Source organism: Agelaius phoeniceus, chromosome 23, assembly GCF_051311805.1.
Source record: "Agelaius phoeniceus isolate bAgePho1 chromosome 23, bAgePho1.hap1, whole genome shotgun sequence".
Classification (NCBI taxonomy): Eukaryota; Metazoa; Chordata; class Aves; order Passeriformes; family Icteridae; genus Agelaius; species Agelaius phoeniceus.
The window spans coordinates 1295441-1316693 of record NC_135287.1 but is presented as its reverse complement, the minus strand read 5'-3'; the positions used below and the strand labels follow the sequence as shown (position 1 = coordinate 1316693).

At 50.0% G+C, this 21253-nt stretch overlaps 2 protein-coding genes across 3 annotated transcripts in view; one reads left to right on the top strand and one right to left on the bottom strand.

The window, feature by feature from the left end:
- The window catches only part of FLI1 (Fli-1 proto-oncogene, ETS transcription factor), a 93474-nt gene extending 85639 nt beyond the window's left edge, over window positions 1–7835 (top strand). For both annotated transcript variants that reach the window (XM_077189964.1, XM_054647360.2), the window contains 3 exons: window positions 2652–2714; window positions 4366–4413; window positions 5405–7835. In XM_077189964.1, coding sequence (XP_077046079.1) covers window positions 2652–2714; window positions 4366–4413; window positions 5405–5934 — 641 coding nt within the window. In that variant the 3' untranslated portion in view covers window positions 5935–7835. The remainder of the gene's footprint in view (window positions 1–2651; window positions 2715–4365; window positions 4414–5404) is intronic.
- Window positions 7836–19830: 11995 nt separating this feature from the next.
- KCNJ1 (potassium inwardly rectifying channel subfamily J member 1) lies at window positions 19831–20946 on the bottom strand. The gene has a single exon (XM_054647538.2). The coding sequence runs from the start codon at window positions 20944–20946 to the stop codon at window positions 19831–19833; it is 1116 nt and encodes a 371-aa protein (XP_054503513.1).
- Window positions 20947–21253: the final 307 nt, after the last annotated feature.

The following is a 21253-nucleotide window of genomic DNA, read 5'->3' as shown; positions in this document are numbered from 1 at the left end:
CTCTGTCCCACTGGGATCCACTGGGATTGCAGCCAGGAAACCCCCCCTGCAAACAGCCCCTGGTGTGGAGCAGGGACAGCTGCTGGGCACTGTCCAGGGCAGGGACAGCCCTGCTGCTGCTTGTGGGGCCATGGGAACAGGGACAGCCATCTGGGATCTGGAATGGGGACTTGGATCTGGAATGGGGACAGAGATCCCTAATGGGGACTGAGATCCTGAATGGGGACAGGGATCTGAAATGGGGCAGGGATTCTGAATGGGGACTGGGATCTGGAATGGGGGCAGGGATCAGGAATGGGGCAGGGATATGGAATGGGGACTGGGATCCTGAATGGGGACAGGGATCCTGAATGGGCAGCGATCCCTAATGGGGATTGGGATCCTGAATGGGGACAGGGATCCTGAATGGGACAGGGATCCTGAATGGGGACAGGGATCCCTAATGGGGACAGGGATCCCTTTTTGGGACCGGGTCTCCCTGCTGGAACAGTGTAGATGAAGCTGTCACCTCCCTCTTCCCGAGCTGTCCCATCCCACTCTTTGTCCCAGCTGAAACCACAGTGGTTTGTTTTCCAGTCTGATCTATTTGCAGTGGGGTTTGTGGTTTCTGCAAAAAGGGAAAAAAACAAACAAGTAAAATAAAAATAAAAACAGGCAGATTACATGAGCTCTGTTTTCCCCCATTCCTCTCTCTTCCCTCCTCCTCTGGCTCCCCCCCTCCCCTCTCCTGTCCCTCTGTGTTTTCCTTTCCATGCCAATAACTGCAAGGCTGTAATTTCAAAGCCTCAGCGGCTTTCCCAGCGCTGGAGGAATGTGCCAGTGCCTGGGATGGATCCCCAGGGAGCTGCACAGCCCCACAGGCAGGAGGTGCTGGGCAGAGGGGCACTTGGGATGTCCCTGGAGGATGCCCCTGGGGGATGCTTTCCCCCTTTTGCATCTCATTGAAACAGACTCCTTATTGTCACCTCAAATCCTCAGCCTCCCCTGGTTTAAAATCTGAATTTAATTTCTGTGAAATAGGAACAGGGTTCATCTCCTCCTCCTCCTCCTCCTCCTCCTCCTCCTCTGCCTGTGGTCTTGGGATGAGAGAAAGGGGTCTCCTATAGGCTGGGATGGGTCACACTGAATTCCACTGAGTGCAGGGACAGCACTTCATGGTCTGAATGTGTCAGGCTTGGGAATTGCCCAAAGAGCCCCATTGCTGCATTTACAGCCCTATTTACACTTGTGTGAGGGGCTGGGGGAGCATTGGAGATGTGGGAGAGGAAAAGAGCACAGCCCTACGGAAGTCAAGCCAGCTGGGACCATGAAGCAAAGCCAGAGTCTTAAAAGTTTTTTTTCTAGGAAAAGTTCTTTTCAAGCCCTGTGTGCCTGTTGTCTTTTGTTGTTAGGTCCTTCCTATGATGCAGTCAGGAGAGCAGGATGGGGCAGTAATGGCAATTCTGGCCTCTCCAAAAGTAAATTGTCCCAGTGGGAATCACAAACTGTGCAATGGATGGTTAAAATGAGACCTGGGCACATCTGGCCTGTGTCAGAGGGGCAGAAGATTTGGGGACAGATAAGAGGTAGAACTGGAGACACATAAGAAGTAGAATGATGTTATGGACAGATTAAAATTGTAGGGTTTGGTTAAGGGGCCAGGAGCAAATCCTCTGCATAGACATCCTGTTAATCATGGGCCTGTGATGGTTTTAGGGACAGATCTGCACATTCTGAGAGCTTCTGGCCACTTTGCAGAAAGGCAAAGTCCAGCAGTCAGGTGGGGCCCTCTGCTCCAGCCCTGCTCACAGCCAGCTCTTGTTCTTGCTGGGTTTAGGGTGCCTTGGATTCCAATAGGGAGGTGTAGTGGTTTTGGTTTGATTTGATTTGAATTTTGATTTTTTTTATTTCTGGACATCCCAGACCAATTCTTTGTCCCTAAAATCCGTGTTGCAGCTGGCCCAGCCTGCTGGCTCTGGGCCACTGTCCCCTGTCCCCTGTGCCACTGCTGGGGCTTCTCCCTGGGCAGGGTGGGCACTTCTGACCCTCAGCAAGGTTCTCCTGCTCTAAATCCATGTGGCAGCAGCTGGCAGAGTCCCCTCCCTCTCTCAGCAGCTTCCTGAGCTGTGCTCACCCCAAATGTGAGAATAATTCTTTGAGTCACAATTTTCTGTTGTGAGAAATGATACAAAGAGGAGGAGCAATCTTCCTCTTGAAGGGATTTGTACAAATCACCATGATATTATCAACTAAATGTTTGATAAACCCTAATTTTTTTGCCTAAAAAAATGTGAGAAAAGCTCCAGTGTGGAAGGAGGTCAGCATTTGTACATTTAATAATCCAATTTTTTGTTCACAGCATGGATGCAAACTAGATTGGAAGTTCAGTTGCAGTAAAAGACAGAAAATTAATGAAGTATCTACATATTTTCCTTGTCTCGCTGACTATTTGACGAATTATAAATATCTATGTAATGCTTTCCTTATTGGTGCATCTTCATTTTATGCCGAAATTTTAAATTTCTAGGGACATCTCTTTATTTTATAGTGCAATCCCCAAAATATCAGCTCTTGGTCTGAGCCTTTCCCTTGCAGTTGCTGTGATTCCTGTGGGATGTGGTTTGTACTTTGTACCTGTTCTCTGTCCCTATAAACCCCTTCTCTCCTTCCAGGCCCTCCTGTCGCAGGGACACAAAATGTGAATAAGACAACGGAGCAGCAGCGGCCCCAGCCAGGTGAGAGTGGGGTCTGGGACCTTGGGCTGGGGGAGCAGGGACAGGCAGGGACAGGCAGGGGAGGGCTCAGGAGGGGCTGGGCTGTGCCAGCAGCTGTCCCCAAGGGGCTCTCTTGGGGAAGATGAAACAGGAAAGCCTTATCAATATGATTGCCTGGCAAAAGATTTTGAGAATATAGAAACTATAAGCGAGATGGAAATGAAAGCAAGCTTTGAGATACCTCAGCTACTGAACAACTGGAAAACAATGGTGTGGCTGGCTGAAGGTGATCCCCTTTTGATGGAACAACACCCTCTGCTTGCAGACAGGCCCAAGGGTCAGAGCAGACCCTACAGCTTGGCAGAAGGGGCCCAAAGAGGAGGTTTTAGGGTTTAAAATGTAACACAGGATGGTAATGTAATGATTCTTATAGGCTGTATGTAAATGCTATAGGATTTGTATCTTGTACTAGATTGGTTAGTGAGAATCAGAGTATTCAGCACAGAAGATTTATTGTATTGTAATGGGAACCACTCTCTCTTTTACTCTCTCTCACTCTCCCATCCTCTTTACCACACTCTTGCCTTCTCTCTCTTTCCCTCTCTCTCCTTCTTTGGGGCCTACTCTGAGCTGTGGCTGGCAGCTCCCAGCAGGGCCCTGCACCAGGCCCTTTGCAATGAGCCCCAGGTTCCAAGCCCTGGCTGCAGAGATCTCTGCTCTCTGTCTGTCCCTCCAGTCCCACCCCCATCACTCCTGCAGGGCTCTGTGCCCACTCTGCCCCTGCCCACCCTGGGCCAGGATCTGCAGGGTCCCCTTGGAGCATCCCAGCCTGTCCCATCCCAGCAGGGCTTTCCCTGGCCAGAGCAGCCCCTGGGCAGAGCAGGGGTGTTCCTGCTGCCTCCCCACCCTCCCTGCCTGGCACAGCTGCTCCCCATCCCCTTCCTCTGCTCCGGGCTTGGTGCTCTTGGAACCTGTTCAATCCCCCAGCAAACTGCAGATCCAAATCACCACAACCAGAGAGAGGCAGAGCACAAGTGTAGAGATTAGGGCTGAGGAGGCCCCACAGAAAGGGAAGGAATTCATTCCTAATAAATGCTTTGTGGGGTTTTCAAGAACCACTCAGCCTTGGTGGAGCCAGCCACAAACTCCTGTTACTCTCATCTCTCTAATGCTGTGTTTGCTTCACAAAGAGAGACTTGGGTGAACATTTCCTGCCCTCCCAGGTCTGCAAGCTCAGCTGCTAACCAGTGAATCTGAAAATCTCATCTGCTCTCTTTTTTCATTGAGCTTTTTTTTTGTTAGGAGAAATACTTTTGCTTCTGCTTTGTGGCTGCTCTCCTGTCACACAGGCTTTTTTCCACGTTTGATGTGCTCTGGTTGCTGCACAGTGCAGGGTATGTCCAAGATGATCCCAGACTGCAAAAGCAGGCAGGTCTGAGAGCAGTGCCAGGAACTGTGGCTGTGCCATTTTGGATGGCAGAAATACCTGGTGGTTGTTTGCTAAGAAAGAAAGAAGGAGCACTTCCAGGCCCTGGGAGAAGGGACAGAAGGAGTAAAGAAAGAAAATGAAAGTTTGGTTTCTAAAACAAACATTATGACCTGGAGTTTCTTTTTGATTAAACATCCTTTAAATTTTCTTGGGTGATTTTTTTTTCTTGATTTTATTTTTTAGATCCCTACCAAATCCTGGGGCCTACCAGCAGCCGTCTTGCCAATCCAGGTGAGTTCATTTTACATTTCAGACCCCCCTTACCAAAGAGGAATTTTCCTTTGGAGATGCTGCTCCAGCCTGCACTGGGGGAGCGGCTGCTGCCCCTGCACCCCTGGGGGGACCTGTGAGAGCCACTGAACTCGGCAGCTGTGACCTCAGAAGGGCTTTTGCCAAAACCCTTACAGAAAAGTGAGGAAAATGGTGCAACAACATCTCTGTTGGGACAAAATCCCCATCCTGGATGTTCTGATCCAAACCCAGCAATTCCTGAGAAGAGTTTTATAGGGGGGTTAAGTGCTGGTCTCTCAGATTTGCAGTACAAATTAATTTTTTCACTGCCTGCTGTGGGTTACAGGAAGAAAGGCAGAAAACATCTCTGAAAGTGACAGTGTAACTGTCCCTAGCACATCATCTACAGTAAATAATCCCTGATTTTAGGGAGTAAGTAATTTGCCTGGAGCAAATCCTGCTCAAACTAACCAAACTTGTACACATGGGATGCCTGTAAGGAAGCATCCTCCTAAGGCTCTTAACTTACCCTTAACTACTTGTACAACTACACTGAGTAAAACCAGGAGTCATCTGGGGAACAAATCATCCCATGTAACTCAGATCACCCCCTGGAAAGAGAGCTGCAGGTATCCAAAACAATCTCCATGGCAAACAGGGAGCAGTGCAGGGGTGAAGTACACTGTGCTGGGCAGTCAGTGAAAACTCTGCAGAGCAGTGTCCTCACAGAAAGCCCTGTTTATGAATAGCCCGAGGATTTTAAGGCCAAAGGCAACCATTATGAAATGTAGTGTGACCTCAGGCCCAGGCCCAGAACAAAGGGCTGAGTAACTTGTTTGCTGGGAACAGCTTATCCCCTGCTAGGGCCGCCTTTCCAAGGCCCGGAGGAGCAGTTCCCAGTCGAGATCGAGATAGCCCTTCTGTTTCCTGCCTTTGTGTGTGCCTGAGCAGGAAGGCCCGAGTCATTTCCTTTGCCCTGCTGTGTCTGCAGGGAGCGGGCAGATCCAGCTGTGGCAGTTCCTGCTGGAGCTGCTGTCGGACAGCTCCAACGCCAGCTGCATCACCTGGGAGGGCACCAACGGCGAGTTCAAGATGACGGACCCCGACGAGGTGGCGCGGCGCTGGGGCGAGAGGAAGAGCAAACCCAACATGAATTACGACAAGCTGAGCCGGGCGCTGCGCTACTACTACGACAAGAACATTATGACCAAGGTGCACGGCAAGCGCTACGCCTACAAATTTGACTTTCACGGCATCGCCCAGGCCCTGCAGCCCCACCCCACCGAGTCCTCCATGTACAAGTACCCCTCGGATCTGTCCTACATGCCGTCCTACCATGCCCACCAGCAGAAGGTGAACTTTGTTCCCCCACACCCCTCCTCCATGCCTGTCACATCATCCAGTTTCTTTGGAGCGGCCTCCCCCTATTGGACCTCCCCTGCAGGAAGCATTTACCCCAACCCCAACGTGCCCCGCCACCCCAACGCCCACGTCACACCGCACTTGGGCAGCTATTACTAAATGCTTTGATCTGCCAGTGGCCTTGAGCAGTCTGTTCGGACTTTTTCTTTACTCCTGGGATTTGTATGGTTTTTGGGGGGACCCTTAATGGATAATTGTGGCCTTTCTGGGGAAGAATTAAAACTGGATATCTGTTATTCCTGGACCAAACCTTTTACTTTTGTAACTTTGCCTCTTGTGTCTTGAACTGAGAGATGGAAGCTCCTGTGGGCCAGTGCTCTGCATTTTCCTTGGGGTTTAAGGCTTGTGTCCTCTGTAGGAAGTGACAGTGAAGATGGTTCACCATTCCCTGGAATGATTACTAGCTTTTGGATGAGAGCAATTGTTAAGGATTCAAAGGCTTTTGACAAGGCATAGATCCAGCAGTGGGTCGTAGGAAAGGATGACCACAATGGGGTTTTTCTCACTGGCCATTTGACCATTCAGTGGAGGACATTGGGCTGCAGGGAACCACAACTGGAATCTTAGCTCTAAGGCAGAGGAGGAATTTCATCCAACTGGAAATTAAATATATATATATATATATATTCATATATATATATGTACATGTATATTTTAAGAAGTAAAGGGCATTGAAGGAACTTTTCTAAAGTACAACTTCATTTGACTGTGTGTGAACTCAGCAAGCAGCAGAAACCTGAACAAAGCATAAGGCAAAGTCAAGCACAGACATTCCTGGGAACAGAAGGGAAGTGAATAAACGACAGCAGGTCCCTGGCTCCGCCCGAGCCGCGGGCTCTGGAAGCACCGATTCGCGAACGCTGTGCGTTTGTCAGACCGTCAAACCATGGGTCAACAAACCAGAAGGCAAATTACTGTATAAATTATGCAGAGTTATTTTTCCCTATATCTCACAGTTTTAAAAGAAAGAGTAAATAAAACGAGTTGACCTCGGTCACAAATGCAGGTTTGTTTTTTACTATCAGCTCAGTTGTTTTTTGTTTATTTTTTTAATGTAATTTGTACATCTTTTCAATCTGTACATTTGGGCTTTAGCTTTGTACTTTTTGCTAAAAAAAATAAAAAATAAGACACGAGTAATGTATCTGTTGGAGATAGGCTTAGTCCTGCAATTGGATCCATGACTGACCCCCAAAGTGGCCAGAAACCCTCCAGATTGCCCTGGGTTTGTCTAGAGGAGAGGATTTTCTGTATTAGTCTGTTGTAGCTGTCTGCAAATTAACTCCACTTACTCCCATGTTTGCATTGAGGCTGATTGAAAACAGGCCCAACATCTCAAGGCAACCATTGCAATGTTCTGTGATCGCTTTTCACCCAAATCCTGAACTTTGGGAAGATCTTAACCACTTCATAGATAAAACGACCAAATATTCCTTTTTTTGACAGCTTCTGCTGGGGGGTTCTGTGGAAATCCGACCCCTTCCAGAACGCTGAGCCATCCCCAGCTTTGCAGATGTGAATGTGACGCTGCACAAGCAGCGGTTTGGTGCCATAAACAGAGGGTAAACCACAAGCGTTTGGGGTTTGGAACAGATGTCTGGGGGGTGAGATTTCCATGTACAACCCATTAGCTGACTTGTATTAAGTGGCAGCCAATTAACAGGATCACAACTATCTAGTCTAGACCAACCCCTGGGACTCTGTGGGGGCGGGATTTGGTCCATGTGCATCCCATTGCAGGAGGGGAGTCTGAAACCAGAGCATTGGAGTCTGCTCAGAACATTAAATACAAGCACTGATGCCATTATTTAACAAAGTGGGAAGAGAAGATCAAGCTAATTCAGTTAGGTCTTAGTGCTTTTGGGGTGTTTTTAAGCAACATTTCTGCAATAATCGCAAAATTTAAGTATGAAGAAACTACCCATGGAAATGGGGCTTTTGCTACTATATATATGCAATGTACTTTTTGGATATTAAAATATATATAATTTTGCAAGCTATCTTGGTGGGTTGTTTTTTTTTAAATGTATTAATGTTACAATGAAACAGCTGTATGAAGAAGATGATGTAAAAAAAAAGTGACAAAATAAATGGTGGTTTTCTTCTCTAAGGCATCAAATTGTCCCACTCTCTCCCTCCCCTCTCACACTTGCATGCACTTGAAATTAAATTTAGCTAAAAAGGGAAAGAAAGCAACTCCACAGTAGTGGCAACCCATCCTGATCCCTGTAGTATTGACTGCTCATTCCAGAAAATTGTTGCCAGAGATGGTCAGACTGGATTTGGTTGTTGAAGGGATTAGAACCCAGGCTCTGGCTTTTGTCCATGGAGAGACAGAGAAAGTGGGAGGGCAGCCAGAGCTCAGAAGCTGAGGTGTCAATGTGGCTCTTGGGGTGCCCCAGGGCCCCCCAGGAATGTCAGTGTGTGCCCAGCCTGCTCCTGTTTCCCACCTATCCCCAAACCCCAGGGAGAGCCAGTGCTCCACAGCATTCCTGAGGTGGAGGCTGCAAAAACAAGCTCTGCCAAGGAATCTTCTGATTGTGGATAAAGGTCAGGCTGAGGCACTTCCTGCACTTTTGCACGGTGGTCCTGAGAGATATCTGGAGCTCCTGCAGACCTGATAAAGCCTTGGGAAGGCAGGGCTGCACAAGCACAGCACTTCCTTCCTGCACACAACCTTTTGTTGCTGAGCACCGGGACAAAGCTTGATTGGCTCGGGAAAAGGGCCACTTCCAGCACCCCAGAGCTTCTCCCTCTCTGGATTCCAACAGAGTTGCTCAATTTAGTCACAAGAGCGAGTGGTTTGTTGCTTATCTCCGTTGTTTTCCACTGCAGCACCAGTGAGATTAATTCTGGCTGTGCAGCATCAGTGGAAATATCAAGTATTTTATTTGAATACCATGTCCTGCCCGCCTGCCAGTAATAGGAAAATCAGAAGATGAGATTGCACAAAAGCATCTAAAGGCAGAATCTGAAGGTTATCAGAGTGCAAAGATGTCCCTCGTGGCAAAATTTGGCCAGTATGAACCTTGGGGGGAAAAAAAAAGAAATTTGAAAATAACCAACAATTTAAGAAGCATCTGGTTCTGGGCTGCCCAGTGTGTTAAAGGAGCCCTCCTGAGATGGGAGGGGATCAGCAGCATCCCAGCTCAGGTCTTCTCTGCCTCCTTTCATTAGGAGAATTAATGAAATGCCCTTCCCTTTGGGCATTGCTGGCATTAATCCTTTCTAAATATTAGTATTCACTAATATTTATCTTTAGATATTATTTTTTTCCTAGTATTTGCTAATATTTAGCTCTAGACAGATATTGCCACCTACTCCAGACATTCCCAAGGAATCCAGAGATCTTAGAGCAAGGAGATCTCCCCCCAGAGTGCCAGACAGCCTCACACTGCTGGGGCACTTCCCAGGCACCTTTTAGAGCATTTTCACAAGATCTCAATAATTTACATTCCTCACCCAGAGAAAGAGTAATAAGACAGAGATTGGTAATTTGTACCCCTCAAAATCAGCCTGGCTTTTCCACTTTGGAAGCTGCAGGGATGGGAAAGGGGGATCTGCCCTCCCAGCCCCAGTTCCTGGGCACAGTGGGACAAGGTGAACAAGGAATTTGACAGCCCTAAAGCTACTCTCTGCTTTTCCCAGGAGGACAAGGCAGATTGAATTCAAATATTTCAGGCTTAAATCAGAAAGTTTACCAGGCAGATGGTTGGGATCACTTGGCTGTGAGCTGGGAGTCAGAGGGGCAGCAGAAAACCTTCCCTGGATTGATCTTCAGGACTCAGAGCTCCCCAGGAAACCCAGCTCCCAGTGCACTCAGGGTGAATTCTGCTGCTGATTTCCAGGGATCTGGTATTTCCACAGGATTTCTGTTCCACCAGCCTCAAATCCTGAATGGGATCTAATCAGACATTTCAAACTGGAATTAACTCTACATTCCTCATCTATAGAGAGTGCAGCCTGTACATGGAGTAGAGTCAGCGATGCCTTTACAGGCTCAGAGCTCTGGCTCTCCTGGCTGGATCTCTGTGTTGCTTTTCTCTGTTTGAGCTGGTCCTGCCCCTGTGTGTGTGAATTCTTCTGCTTAATTACAGCCAGCAGGTTTAGAACCTGCTTTGAACTGGATTTTGAAGCTTTTAAACCTCACTGGAAGAAGGAGCTCCCAGCTTAAGCACTTGTTTGATGCTCTAAACTAGGGGATAAGAAATCCTTCCAGAGCCAGGCACCTGAGATCACTCCTGTCCAAAATCCCTGAGATCACTCCTGTCCAAAATCCCTGAGATCACTCCTGTCCAGAACCCCTGAGATCACTCCTGTCCAGAATCCCTGAATGCCAGAACCCATGGCCTGTGCACACTGGTGCCTTCCTGCTTTATATACCTAAAAATTGTATTTTAGCCCTGAGGATGAACTTCCAAACAGCTGCAGATTTCTAACAGATTACTGTAGCAAAGGAGAGGGATTTCCCTGTGCCAGGATAGGGGAGAGGGATTTCCCTGTGCCAAGACCTTCCCTTAGTAAAGACAAAGGCAGATTTCTCATACTCATGCTCAACAAGTACATTCCAGTCCAAATGAGACATTAATTATGAGGGAAATCTGCGATAACTTCTGTTGATGTAAATATTTAATGTGAGGCCAGAGTTGACCAGCAGTGCTCCATCCATGTCCATGGCAGTGAATGCCTGGGCCTGAAGCTTTGTGCTCAAAGGAAGGATGGACCCAGCTGCTGTTTCCCACCTCTGTGTCACAAGGAAAGAGCCATCAGTCTGTAAATGCTGCATGAAAACAGCCAGCTTCACTTCATTATCCTATTACAATAATAGAGTTTTTACAGGCTGCTTTGCTGTGCTGATCCAGTATTTTTAATAAGTTCTGTGAAATTAGTTGGTGAGACTTCAGCCTGCTGCCTACCCAAGTCTGTTCTCCCACATCAAACTGAGTGTGGCTGCATTTGGTGTTAATTAGAGCTGCAGTCCAGGGGCACATCAGGGGCTGGCGTTTATGAATTCACTTCAAAGACCTTATTTGTATATTTTTGCACAATACCCAGCATAACACACACATGACAATTTTCATCTGTGAAATCAGAACTTGCTGCAAATAAAGCTCAGACCTTTCTGTCAAATCAGAAAAGAATTGAGAGACCTCTGATTAAGGTCGTGTGGAGAATGACAACACGTAATTTAATTTGTGTGTTCTGATTTTTTCCACTACAGAGGTAGAAATCCCTGCACATGGAGCTCAGATTCTTCTATTATATCAGAATAGAATTAGAGATCCTTGGCAAAAGTCAGCTCTTCAGGCTCCAGGAGCAACAAACAGAGCCCAACACCAAACCCACAGAATGTGAAGACCAGGGAAAGAGCAGTTTTGAGGCCATGACAGCAATGAGCCCCTCAGCCCTGCACCCTACACGGGGGGGAGAGCTGCCCCAGGGTCTGCCCTGTGGGGCAGGGGATGGGCACAGCTGGGTGTGCAGCCAGGCACCCACCCCGACCCGGACAATGACTGCAGCAGGAAGGGCTTTGCGCAGGGGAGGTGCCAGGTGAGGGGACTGTGCTGCTCCTAACCCGGGCCAGCACAACAGGATTCCGTCCTGGAGCTCTCATGTGAAGCCACAGTGGTGGAGGAGGATGAGGAGCCTGGGGCTCTGGCAGTTTGGGGCAATTTCACCACCAGAGCTGGCTCCTTCCTTTCCAGGAACTGCTGCAAACTCGTTATTTGCTTTGGCTTCTGCTGAGTTTGTGTCTGCCCGAGCTGTGGAGCCCAGGGCTGGGCTCACCTCCCTGGCTGCTGCTGCTGCTGCGAGCGCCGCGCTCAGCCCGGCACGGTCCCCCCACGGCTGGCAGGGGCACGGCCACCCCTGGGACACCGGTGTCCCCAATGTCCCCATACTGGGCTGGCAGGGGCACGGCCAGCCCTGGGACACCGGTGTCCCCAATGTCCCCATACTGGGCTGGCAGGGGCACAGCCAGCCTGGCCAGCCCTGGGACACCAGTGTCCCCAATGTCCCCATACTGGGCTGGCAGGGGCACGGCCAGCCCTGGGACACCAGTGTCCCCAATGTCCCCATACTGGGCTGGCAGGGGCACGGCCAGCCCTGGGACACCAGTGTCCCCAATGTCCCCATACTGGGCTGGCAGGGGCACGGCCAGCCCTGGGACACCAGTGTCTCCAGTGTCCCCATACTGGGCTGGCAGGGGCACGGCCAGCCCTGGGACACCGGTGTCCCCAATGTCCCCATACTGGGCTGGCAGGGGCACGGCCAGCCCTGGGACACCAGTGTCTCCAGTGTCCCCATACTGGGCTGGCAGGGGCACGGCCAGCCTGGCCAGCCCTGGGACACCAGTGTCCCCAGTGTCCCCATACTGGGCTGGCAGGGGCACGGCCAGCCCTGGGACACCAGTGTCCCCAGTGTCCCCATACTGGGCTGGCAGGGGCACAGCCAGCCCAGCCAGCCCTGGGGCACAGGGTGTGTGTTCCTGGTGTTCCTGGTATTCCCGGTGTTCCCGGTGTCCCCAGCCCAGGCTGGCAGGGACATGGCCAGCCCTGGGGCACAGGGTCCGTTCCCGGTGTCCCCAAATAGTGGCTGAAGGGAGTTGTGCTGGGAGCACTGGCAGAGGGCACCTGTAGAAACCTGAACACCTTCTCTGGGTCTCCATCAGGACCCATGTATAATAGATACTCTATCTATTATCTATCTATCTATCTATCTATCTATCTATCTATCTATCTATCTATCTATCTATCTCTATCTATTATCTATCTATCTATCTATCTATCTATCTATCTATCTATCTATCTATCTATCTATCTATCTATCTATCTATCTATCTATCTATCTATCCATTATATATATACACTTACCACACCCCTGGAAGTGTCCAAGGCCAGGCTGGATGGGGCTTGGAGCAATGTGGATAGTGCCTATGGCAGGGGTGGGGTGGGATGAGCTTTAATGTCCCTTCCAACCTAAAGCCCTCTGTGATTCCATATAGATTTATGTATATTTCATAGAACAGTATATATATACATACACATATGATACAATTGTCTGTGTGTATATATAGACACATTTGATACAATTGTGTGTGAGTGTGTATATACCTATTTGATACAATTGTCTGTGTGTATATGTACACAACAATTGTGTGTGTGTGTATGTACACATATTTGATACAATTGTGTGTGTGTGTGTATACGCCTATTTGATACAATTGTCTGTGTGTATATACAGACACATTTGATACAATTGTGTGTGTGTGTGTGTGTATGTGTGTACACCTATTTGATACAATCGTGTGTGTATATGTACACAACAATTGTGTGTGTGTGTATGTACACATATTTGATACAATTGTGTGTGTGTGTGTATACGCCTATTTGATACAATTGTCTATGTGTATATATAGACACATTTGATACAATTGTGTGTGTGTGTACACATATTTGATATAATTGTGTCTGCGTTTGTATATACACATATCTGATATAAGAGTCTACTGTGGTGTTACAGTAAAACAAATTAAGAAGGGGATTCAGCTTGGGGCAGATGTTTCTGTGGAGGATTTAAACTTCCCTTAATGCTCCATTTCTGGAGGCCCAAGGCTGACAGGGAGCTGAGCAGCTCCCCAAAATCCTCAGGCACCACGTTCCAAGCTCTGCAGACCCAGTGGCACCAGCACCCCAGCCTTGCTGTGGGAATTTGGGGAGCAGCATCCTTGTCCATGAGGGATAGAGGGGAGCAGGGGGCCTGGCAGGAGGGTGGAAGGAGATGAGCTTTAAGGTCCCTTCCAGCCCAAACCCTCCTGGGACTCTGGGCTGGTTCCATAGCAGTGTTGGGGGAGCTCCAGGCACAGCAGCACGAAGGGATGTGACCTGGGCTTCCAGAACCATCCCAAGGGATGTGATGGCTCTGCAGGCCCTGCCACAGTGACAGTGACTCCTTGGGGGTGGCTCCCTGATGCACCAGGAGCACTTCAGAGCAGGGGGAGCTTCAACTGAGCAGGAGCCTTGGGCACTGCTGTAAACTAACCCAGCGAGGACTCAGGGCTGTCCCGGGGTGCTCTGTGGTGGAATCATGGAATCAGTGAGATTGGAAAAGCCCTCTGAGGTCATGGAATCCAAGCATTAGCCCAGCACCTCTGTGCTGTTGGGTTTTAACACAAAGCAGAGGCGTGTCTGGTCTAATGTTCCAGAGCACAACTCCCTATGGGGTGTGGGTCTCTCCAGACCCAACCTCGCCATTCCTGATCCCCCCTCTCTGCGTTGGGTGCAGCAGCAGCCAATGTTTACAGCCCCCAGGCCTCCACTCACACATCAGCTCCGAATTGACTGCCGACAATTCCCAACACTTCTGTGAAGGGGCTGAATACATCCTGCTAGCACGGCCCGTGCCAAAACCGAGCCACTAATGCACTGAACTTCGTGTAATAAAACACGCAACAGTCCCAGTAAATTCTTGCTGTGTTTTTCAAGGCTGCCGCTGCCGCCCTGCGGATTTGGGGCTGCGGAGCGGCCGATCCGCAGGTGAGCGCTGCCATCCCGTGGCGGCGGCACAGAAAACACCGCGGCCATCGCTGCATCCCTGCATGCCCGGTGGTCCCGGCATCCCCCATGGTCCCCAACACCCCGTGCTCCCCATCATCCCTGTGCTCCCCAGAATGCCCGTGTTCCCCAGCATCTCCTGTGCTCCCCAGCACCCCTGTGCTCCCCAACATCGCTGATAGTCCCCAGGATCCCTGTGCTCCCCATCATCCCTGTGCTCCCCAACATCCCCAAAAGTCGCCAGCATCCCTGTGCTCCCAACATCCCTCTGCTCCCCAATATCCCCTGTGCTCCCCAATATCCCCTGTGCTCCCCAGGATCCCTGTGCTTCCAAACATCCCTGTGTTCCCCAGGATCCTCGATGGTCCCCAGTGTCCCCATGGGGGACATCTCCTGTGCTCCCATCATCCCTGTGCTCCCCAACATCCCTCTGCTCCCCAATATCCCCTGTGCTCCCCAGCATCCCTGTGCTCTCCAATATCCCTTGCGCTCCCCAACATCCCCGTGCTCCCCAGGATCCCTGTGCTCCCCAACATCCCCGTGCTCCCAACATCCCCGTGCTCCCCAGGACCCCTGTGCTCCCTAGGATCCCTGTGCTCCCCAGGATCCCCGTGCTCCCCAGGATCCCTGTGCTCCCCAACATCCCCTGCGCTCCCCAACATCCCCGTGCTCCCCAGGACCCCTGTGCTCCCCAACATCCCCGTGCTCCCCAGGATCCCTGTGCTCCCCAACATCCCCTGCACTCCCCAACATCCCCGTGCTCCCCAGGATCCCTGTGCTCCCCAACATCCCCGTGCTCCCCAGGATCCCGACCTGTCTCCATGCTGGGCTGTCACAATGAATGAACCTGGTGATTTTGCACAGCTGGTTGTGATGTGGTTGCCCAGGAGAGTGAGGCCTTAATGCTTTTTTTGCTTAAATTTGGCCAGCAGTGTAAAAAATGGAGACACCAAGTGAGTCTGTCTCATCTCCAGCCTCCCCTCGCTCATCCACCTCCCCTGAGCAGGCAGAATTTATGTGCAGCAGTGAGTTTGTTCAAGTGAAAATGTCCCCAGGCAGATGCTTCCACCACAGGAATGTCAGCTTGGCCTCAGGAATTATCTTTTGTGTCTATTTGAGCAGCCATGGAGAGAGCTTCAGCCTTCCTCACTCTTGTTCCAGTGATGCTGTCACAGGGTTAAATGTGATTTAGGGCCGTTGCTGGTGCTGTCAGAGGTTCCCCAGGCTGCAGCAGGAGAATTCACCAGAGGATTTAGGAACTTGCACATTTTCCCTCTCTGCTTCCCTCTCTCTGCTCACATTCCTGGCCTGGTGCTGTTTTCTCTCTGCTCCTGTGGGGAACAGGAGCTGGGCCAGCACCACAACCATGGATCAAGGCAGGGGTGATTTTAGGGGGAAGAAACGAGGTGGAAATCCTGGCTGCTCCCAGCAGAATTCCCAAGGGTTTGCCTGGGAGAGGGAAGGGGAAGGGACACCTCAGCTGCCACCACTGGTGTCTTTGCTCCCTGCTGACTGCTTTGTGGTGAGCAGCAGGGTTTCCAGGGAATTGTGTCCAGGCAGGAGCTATCCAGGCATTCTCTGGCAGTCTGTGAGCAGTGTCTGCCACAATCCAGCAGTGCAAGTCAGTGGGAGCATCTGAACAGTGTGCCAGGGGCTTTTGTTATTATTATTGTTGTTATTATTATTTAGGGGTGTCTTTTCACCAGCTCCTCCCAGAGCATGTGTGCAGACAGCAAACCAGCACATGTCAGTTTACCGAAAGCAGTAATTTTAATTCATGGCCCTTTCTCCAGCAGTCAGCAGGATGCCTTATTCATTTGCCAGCAGGAGGGTAAATCTATTTCAAAATGATTGAAATATTATGCACAGCTTGAATGAGTGTTTAAAATAAATACAGTAGAAGAAACATGTTGTTTGTGAAATGAGAAGATAAATTAAGTTTAGTGCAGACACATTATTCCCAAGCCTGGCTGCTTGGCTTTCCCAGTGAAATCCTTTAGGCCTTAATCCAGCAGGAATGGTCTGGTTTGTTCCCCTGGAGGGCAGGCCTTTCTCCTGAGGCCTTTGCAGGGTATGGAGCAGGCTGACAGCTCCATGGGGTGTCCCAGTTAGTGGGGAGCCCCAAAGGCAGGAGGGCATCCCAAAGGAGCAGGGACCTGAGCAGAGCTGGAGGAGTGAAGCCCTGCCAGGGTGAAGAGCCTGGCCTTTGTCTTCCACTATCAGCTCTGTGGTTCCCTCCAGCCACTTCTGCTCAGCAAGATTAAATTTATTTTCATCCTCTTAACTGAACTTTCTTTTAATGGCAGCAGGGGTGACAGCCCCCAAAATAGCTTTTCTCTGGAGCGTGTCCCGAGGGGCCTGTCCCCGATAACCTCCTTCCTGGCCGGGCCTTTATCTGCAGGGTGACAAACTGCTCTCCCTGGACAGCCAGAGGAAATTCCACTCATTGTTGTGCTGCTGCTGGGCTCTGCTCAGCTCTATCTCCTGCTGCTGCTGTGGGGCTGCCAGGGCTTCCTGGGGTGACAACCACGGGAGGCTCGCTCTGGGATTCCCAGCCAGCTCCCAGCATGATCCCGCTCTAAGGGAGCCTGATAGCTCAGCCATGGCCCTGTCAGCTTTGGATCCATCCCCTCGAATCTCCTCTGCTCCTGGATCCCTTCCAGTAACACCAAAATGCACAAAAGAACAGTCACCCTTTCCCTGGGGCAGCTCCCTTTGCTGCAGGCTCCAAGGCCAGTGGGGCTGTCAGCGAGGGAGCAGAGGCAGCCACCCCCACAGGTGGGGAGATCAGGTGGGGATCAGATCTCAGCACAGGTAACCACCCCCACAGGAGATCAGGTGGGGATCAGATCTCAGCACAGGTAACCACCCCCACAGGGAGATCAGGTGTTTTCTCTTTGAGCTGTGGGAGCACTCCATGCTTCTAGAAATGGAGCAACACCTCCTCATGCTCACACTGCAGAGACAGAGCAAAAGGATCCATCGCTGGGTCAGAAGAACATTGAGGTTCAGGATTTTGAGGAGACTTTCCAGGGGCAGTACTTGGAAGTGCATTGTTTAGGGACCCTCCAGGCTTTGGAGGGTGTCCACCACCTCTTGGGCAGGCATGCAGAGCATCTGATTTCTTTTTCCCACTAGCACTAACATCCCAAACCAGTACTTAAACAGGAATCTTCCCTGACTCCTCATTGCACAGCTGGGTTTGACCTTTCAAATGGATTTGCTATTCTTGTCCAGTGGGGACACTTTTTCTGCTTCTATTAAAGGCATCTTGATGCATCTCCTCTCCCAGGGGTAAGAGGGGCAGCTTGTGAGCCTTGAGCCCTGACAGTCCCATTTTCTGGAGACATTACACCCAGGGAACTGTACAGGAAGCCCTGGGAGGAAATGCAGCAGCAGCTCTGGAAGGATGGAGCAGCCTTTTGGTTCAGACCACTCTGGAACTCTGGACACATCATTTCACTTCCCTTCTCCCTCTGAGATTTCTGTGCATGGCCACTGATTTCTTGATGTTTGTTTTGGGGGATCAAAACTGCCCTTCCAGGCTGATTATATGAGGGGCACTGAGGTGCTGTGGTGATTGGGACTGTAAGGTATTTTTTACACTGTTGATTTGTAAAGTTGCAATGCAGCACAATTAAAATATCAGGCAATATCTGTGAGTTACCTCAAAGGTCTCACTCCTGTTCTCCATTCTCAGTTCTGGCCCTGGTGCAGCCACTGTTGGTAGCTCTGATGTGTGATGAGAGCAGAACTTTGTGTGCTGACCTTTCCATCCAGAGTGGAGAAGGGTGTGACAGTGGTGCACAGAGGAAAGATTGACACAGATGAGAATTGGCTTTTAAAGTGCTTTAGTGACAGAAGTGTTCATACCATTGCTCTCTGTACAATGTCAGTGTTTATGTCCCATGTTACAGATGGCAATGGAGATACAGAGCAGAGTGATTTGTTCTGACCCAAGAGAGGAGCTCACACTACACTGAGACTGGGACCCAAACACTCCTGGTTCCCAGAGTTTGATTTCCGTACTCACACTGTGCTCATTTGCAGCACAGCTTTATCTTGTCATCATCTGACCTGCTGAATTCTCCCCTTCTTTTAAAACCACTTAGTCCAGCAGCTTTTAACAGGATTTCCATTTTACCACAGCATTGAAAATTGATGAGTTGAGTTACATCACTGGGAAGAGTTCCCAAAAACTCTTTGGTCTGCCACTAGGACTCTCAGTAACAGAATGAATTAGGGAAAAAAGCCTGACTGTGAGGAAGTAGAAATTCACTAAAAAGGTGTTGAAGCTTCTTGTTGCATTTATGTCAGAAATCACCCCCAGAAAATGTTCAGCACTCCTCAGCTCCCACTGAGCAGGAGTTGTTTCCTGTAGGGATGCACATTTGATTGTGGGGGGATGAACAGTTTTGGAACCAAATCTGAAGCCCAGGAGGCTCATGGGCTCTGTTTTTGTTTGAACAAGACCTTTGTGCTTCAAAGGAGAAGATAATCTCTGTTTGTATTTGGGATTTTTTGGAAGGATACATCCAGAGCTGGGAATTTCCTCTCTTCTCCCAGTGGAGTGGTTTCTGCCAGGTGTGAAGGAATGAATGTGTTCTCCATCTCCCCACCGTTCTGGAGAGCTGTCTTCAAATGGTTCCCTATTCCCCATCCAGGCAGCTCCTGGGGCAGTGAAGAGCAGCTGAAGGCTGGGACAGTTTGGAATAAGCTGCAAAATTCCTTTTGTCCCAGAGTGGGTCTCTGCTTCTCCTTGGTTTTTCAGTTATCATTTCCATCTGGCTCTTTTTCCCGGAAAGGAGTCAAAGGCTTTCAGAGGGGAGAAGTCACATTTTGGAGATGGAGATGCAGCAGCTTGGCCCAAGCTCTGTCTTCTCTATTTCCTAGGCTTGTCCCATCCCTTACTGCTCTGTCCTGCAGCTGTACCAGTCCCAAAGAAAGAGGGAAGGAATTGTTCCAGAACATTCAAAGGTGCTCAAGTTCCAGGGCCAGAGACTCTGTTTTCATAGAGGACTTTGGCAACCAGAAAATGTTTTGAGATTTTGGCTCCTAAGTCCTTTAGGTTGCCTTCTGTCTCACCTTTTCACGTTCTCCTTCCAGCAGCTGTTTATCTTTAATGTCCTAAAATTTCTTTCCATTATTCAGGCTTGTTAACACCTTTGCATGCCCCTGAAAACTTCGGTGAGTTGGACATTCCAACATAGCAGCTTCATTAAATGTCCCATGGATATAAAAATATAAATTCTATGAAATATATATAGTGTAGTTAAATAGTGATCACTGGTATGCTGCTCCTTTTTGATTGGAGGCTTTTGAGAAAACAAATGCTGGGTTAGAGCAAACCCAAACCTGTCTTTCTGTTTTGTTTTACTGATTATTTATTAATCCTCTCAAGACTGAATTCTCTCTGAAAACTCTGCCCCACGAATACCTGGCACTACATTTTTGTGTCGCTGGTTTCATTGACTTCAGACAAGACAAAGCCAGGATTGTCATAACCTTTCTTCTCCTTGGCTTTGGCTTCCTTCTCATTGTAGAGACAGAAGGCACAGTGGGGAGTCTCCACGGCCACTGTCTTGCTGAAGTTCTGGAAGTCCACTCTGTATTTCCCTTCTTTGGTCTTGGACACGATGGGAGCGAAGCGGTACCCCCAGAGCACCTCCTCGGGGATGTAGGACGTCCTCACCTGGCAGGTGGCACTGGTGGCCTCCACGGTGCCATCCAAAAACACCACCAGCTCAAAGTCCTGCTGCAGGAGGGTTTCTGCTGCCATGTGGAAGAAGGGGCTGTTCTTGTCTATGATGTGGTAAATGGTGAGGGGCGAGATGAAGAAGAGATTCTCGTTGCCGGCGTCCACCACGAATTCGATGTTGACCTGGTCCAGGATGATGGTCTCCCCCTCGGGGGTGATGGTGGTCCTCAGCAGCTTCCCGTAGATGTGGCTCCCGATCAGCAGGCTCTTGCGGAGGTTGGCCACGCGGATCAGGAGGCAGAGCTTCCCCCCACGCTTGCTGATGACAGCGTTCTTGCTGAACGTGATGGTCTTGGCCCGGTTTTTGGACCTGGAGATCTTGGCCAGGATGGCCCCACACATGAAGGAGTTGATGATGACACCCAGGATGGACTGGAAGATGAGCAGGAAGATGGCAGTGGCGCACTGCTCCGTGACACACCTGAAGCCGTACCCAATGGTCACCTGGGTCTCCAGGGAGAAGAGGAAGGCTGAGGTGAGGCCGTTGATGTTCTCCACACAGGGGGTGTGGTTGATGGAGGGGTTGAACTCGGGCAGGTCTTTGTGGATGTAGGCCACGACGTACCAGAGCAGCCCAAACAGGAACCAGCTGCCCAGGAAGGCCGAGATGAAGATGGTCATCTTGTACCTCCACCTGAGGTCCAGGATGGTTGTCCATATGTCGATCAGGAAGACAAACCTGGACTGCTCCACGTTACCAAATTCGATGTTGCACCTGCCATCCTTGGAGACGAGCCTGGCGCGGCGCCGGCTGCGCTCCCGGAGGTGGCTGGTGAAGCGCTCCCGGAGGTAGCTGAACATCCCCAGCAGCTGCTGACAGGGCTCTGCAGGGTGAGAAACAACCACCAGGAGGGTTTAACCTCTGCCTGCAGGCCAGGGGAAACTCTGACACAGGCCCAAGAGCTTGATTAGATCAAAGTTATATAATTTGCATATTTTCCCGCAGTTGGTGGGGAAGAGTTCCAGTAAGCTGGGGAGGAAACTCAAGAGTTCCTTGCCTAAGGAGCATTCCAACAAAAACCAGTCATTTAGGCTTGCTCAATAAACTCTGAGCGGTCAAGTGTTAATATTGTCCCGTGCTCAGTTGTGTAAGTGGAGCCTGGAGCAG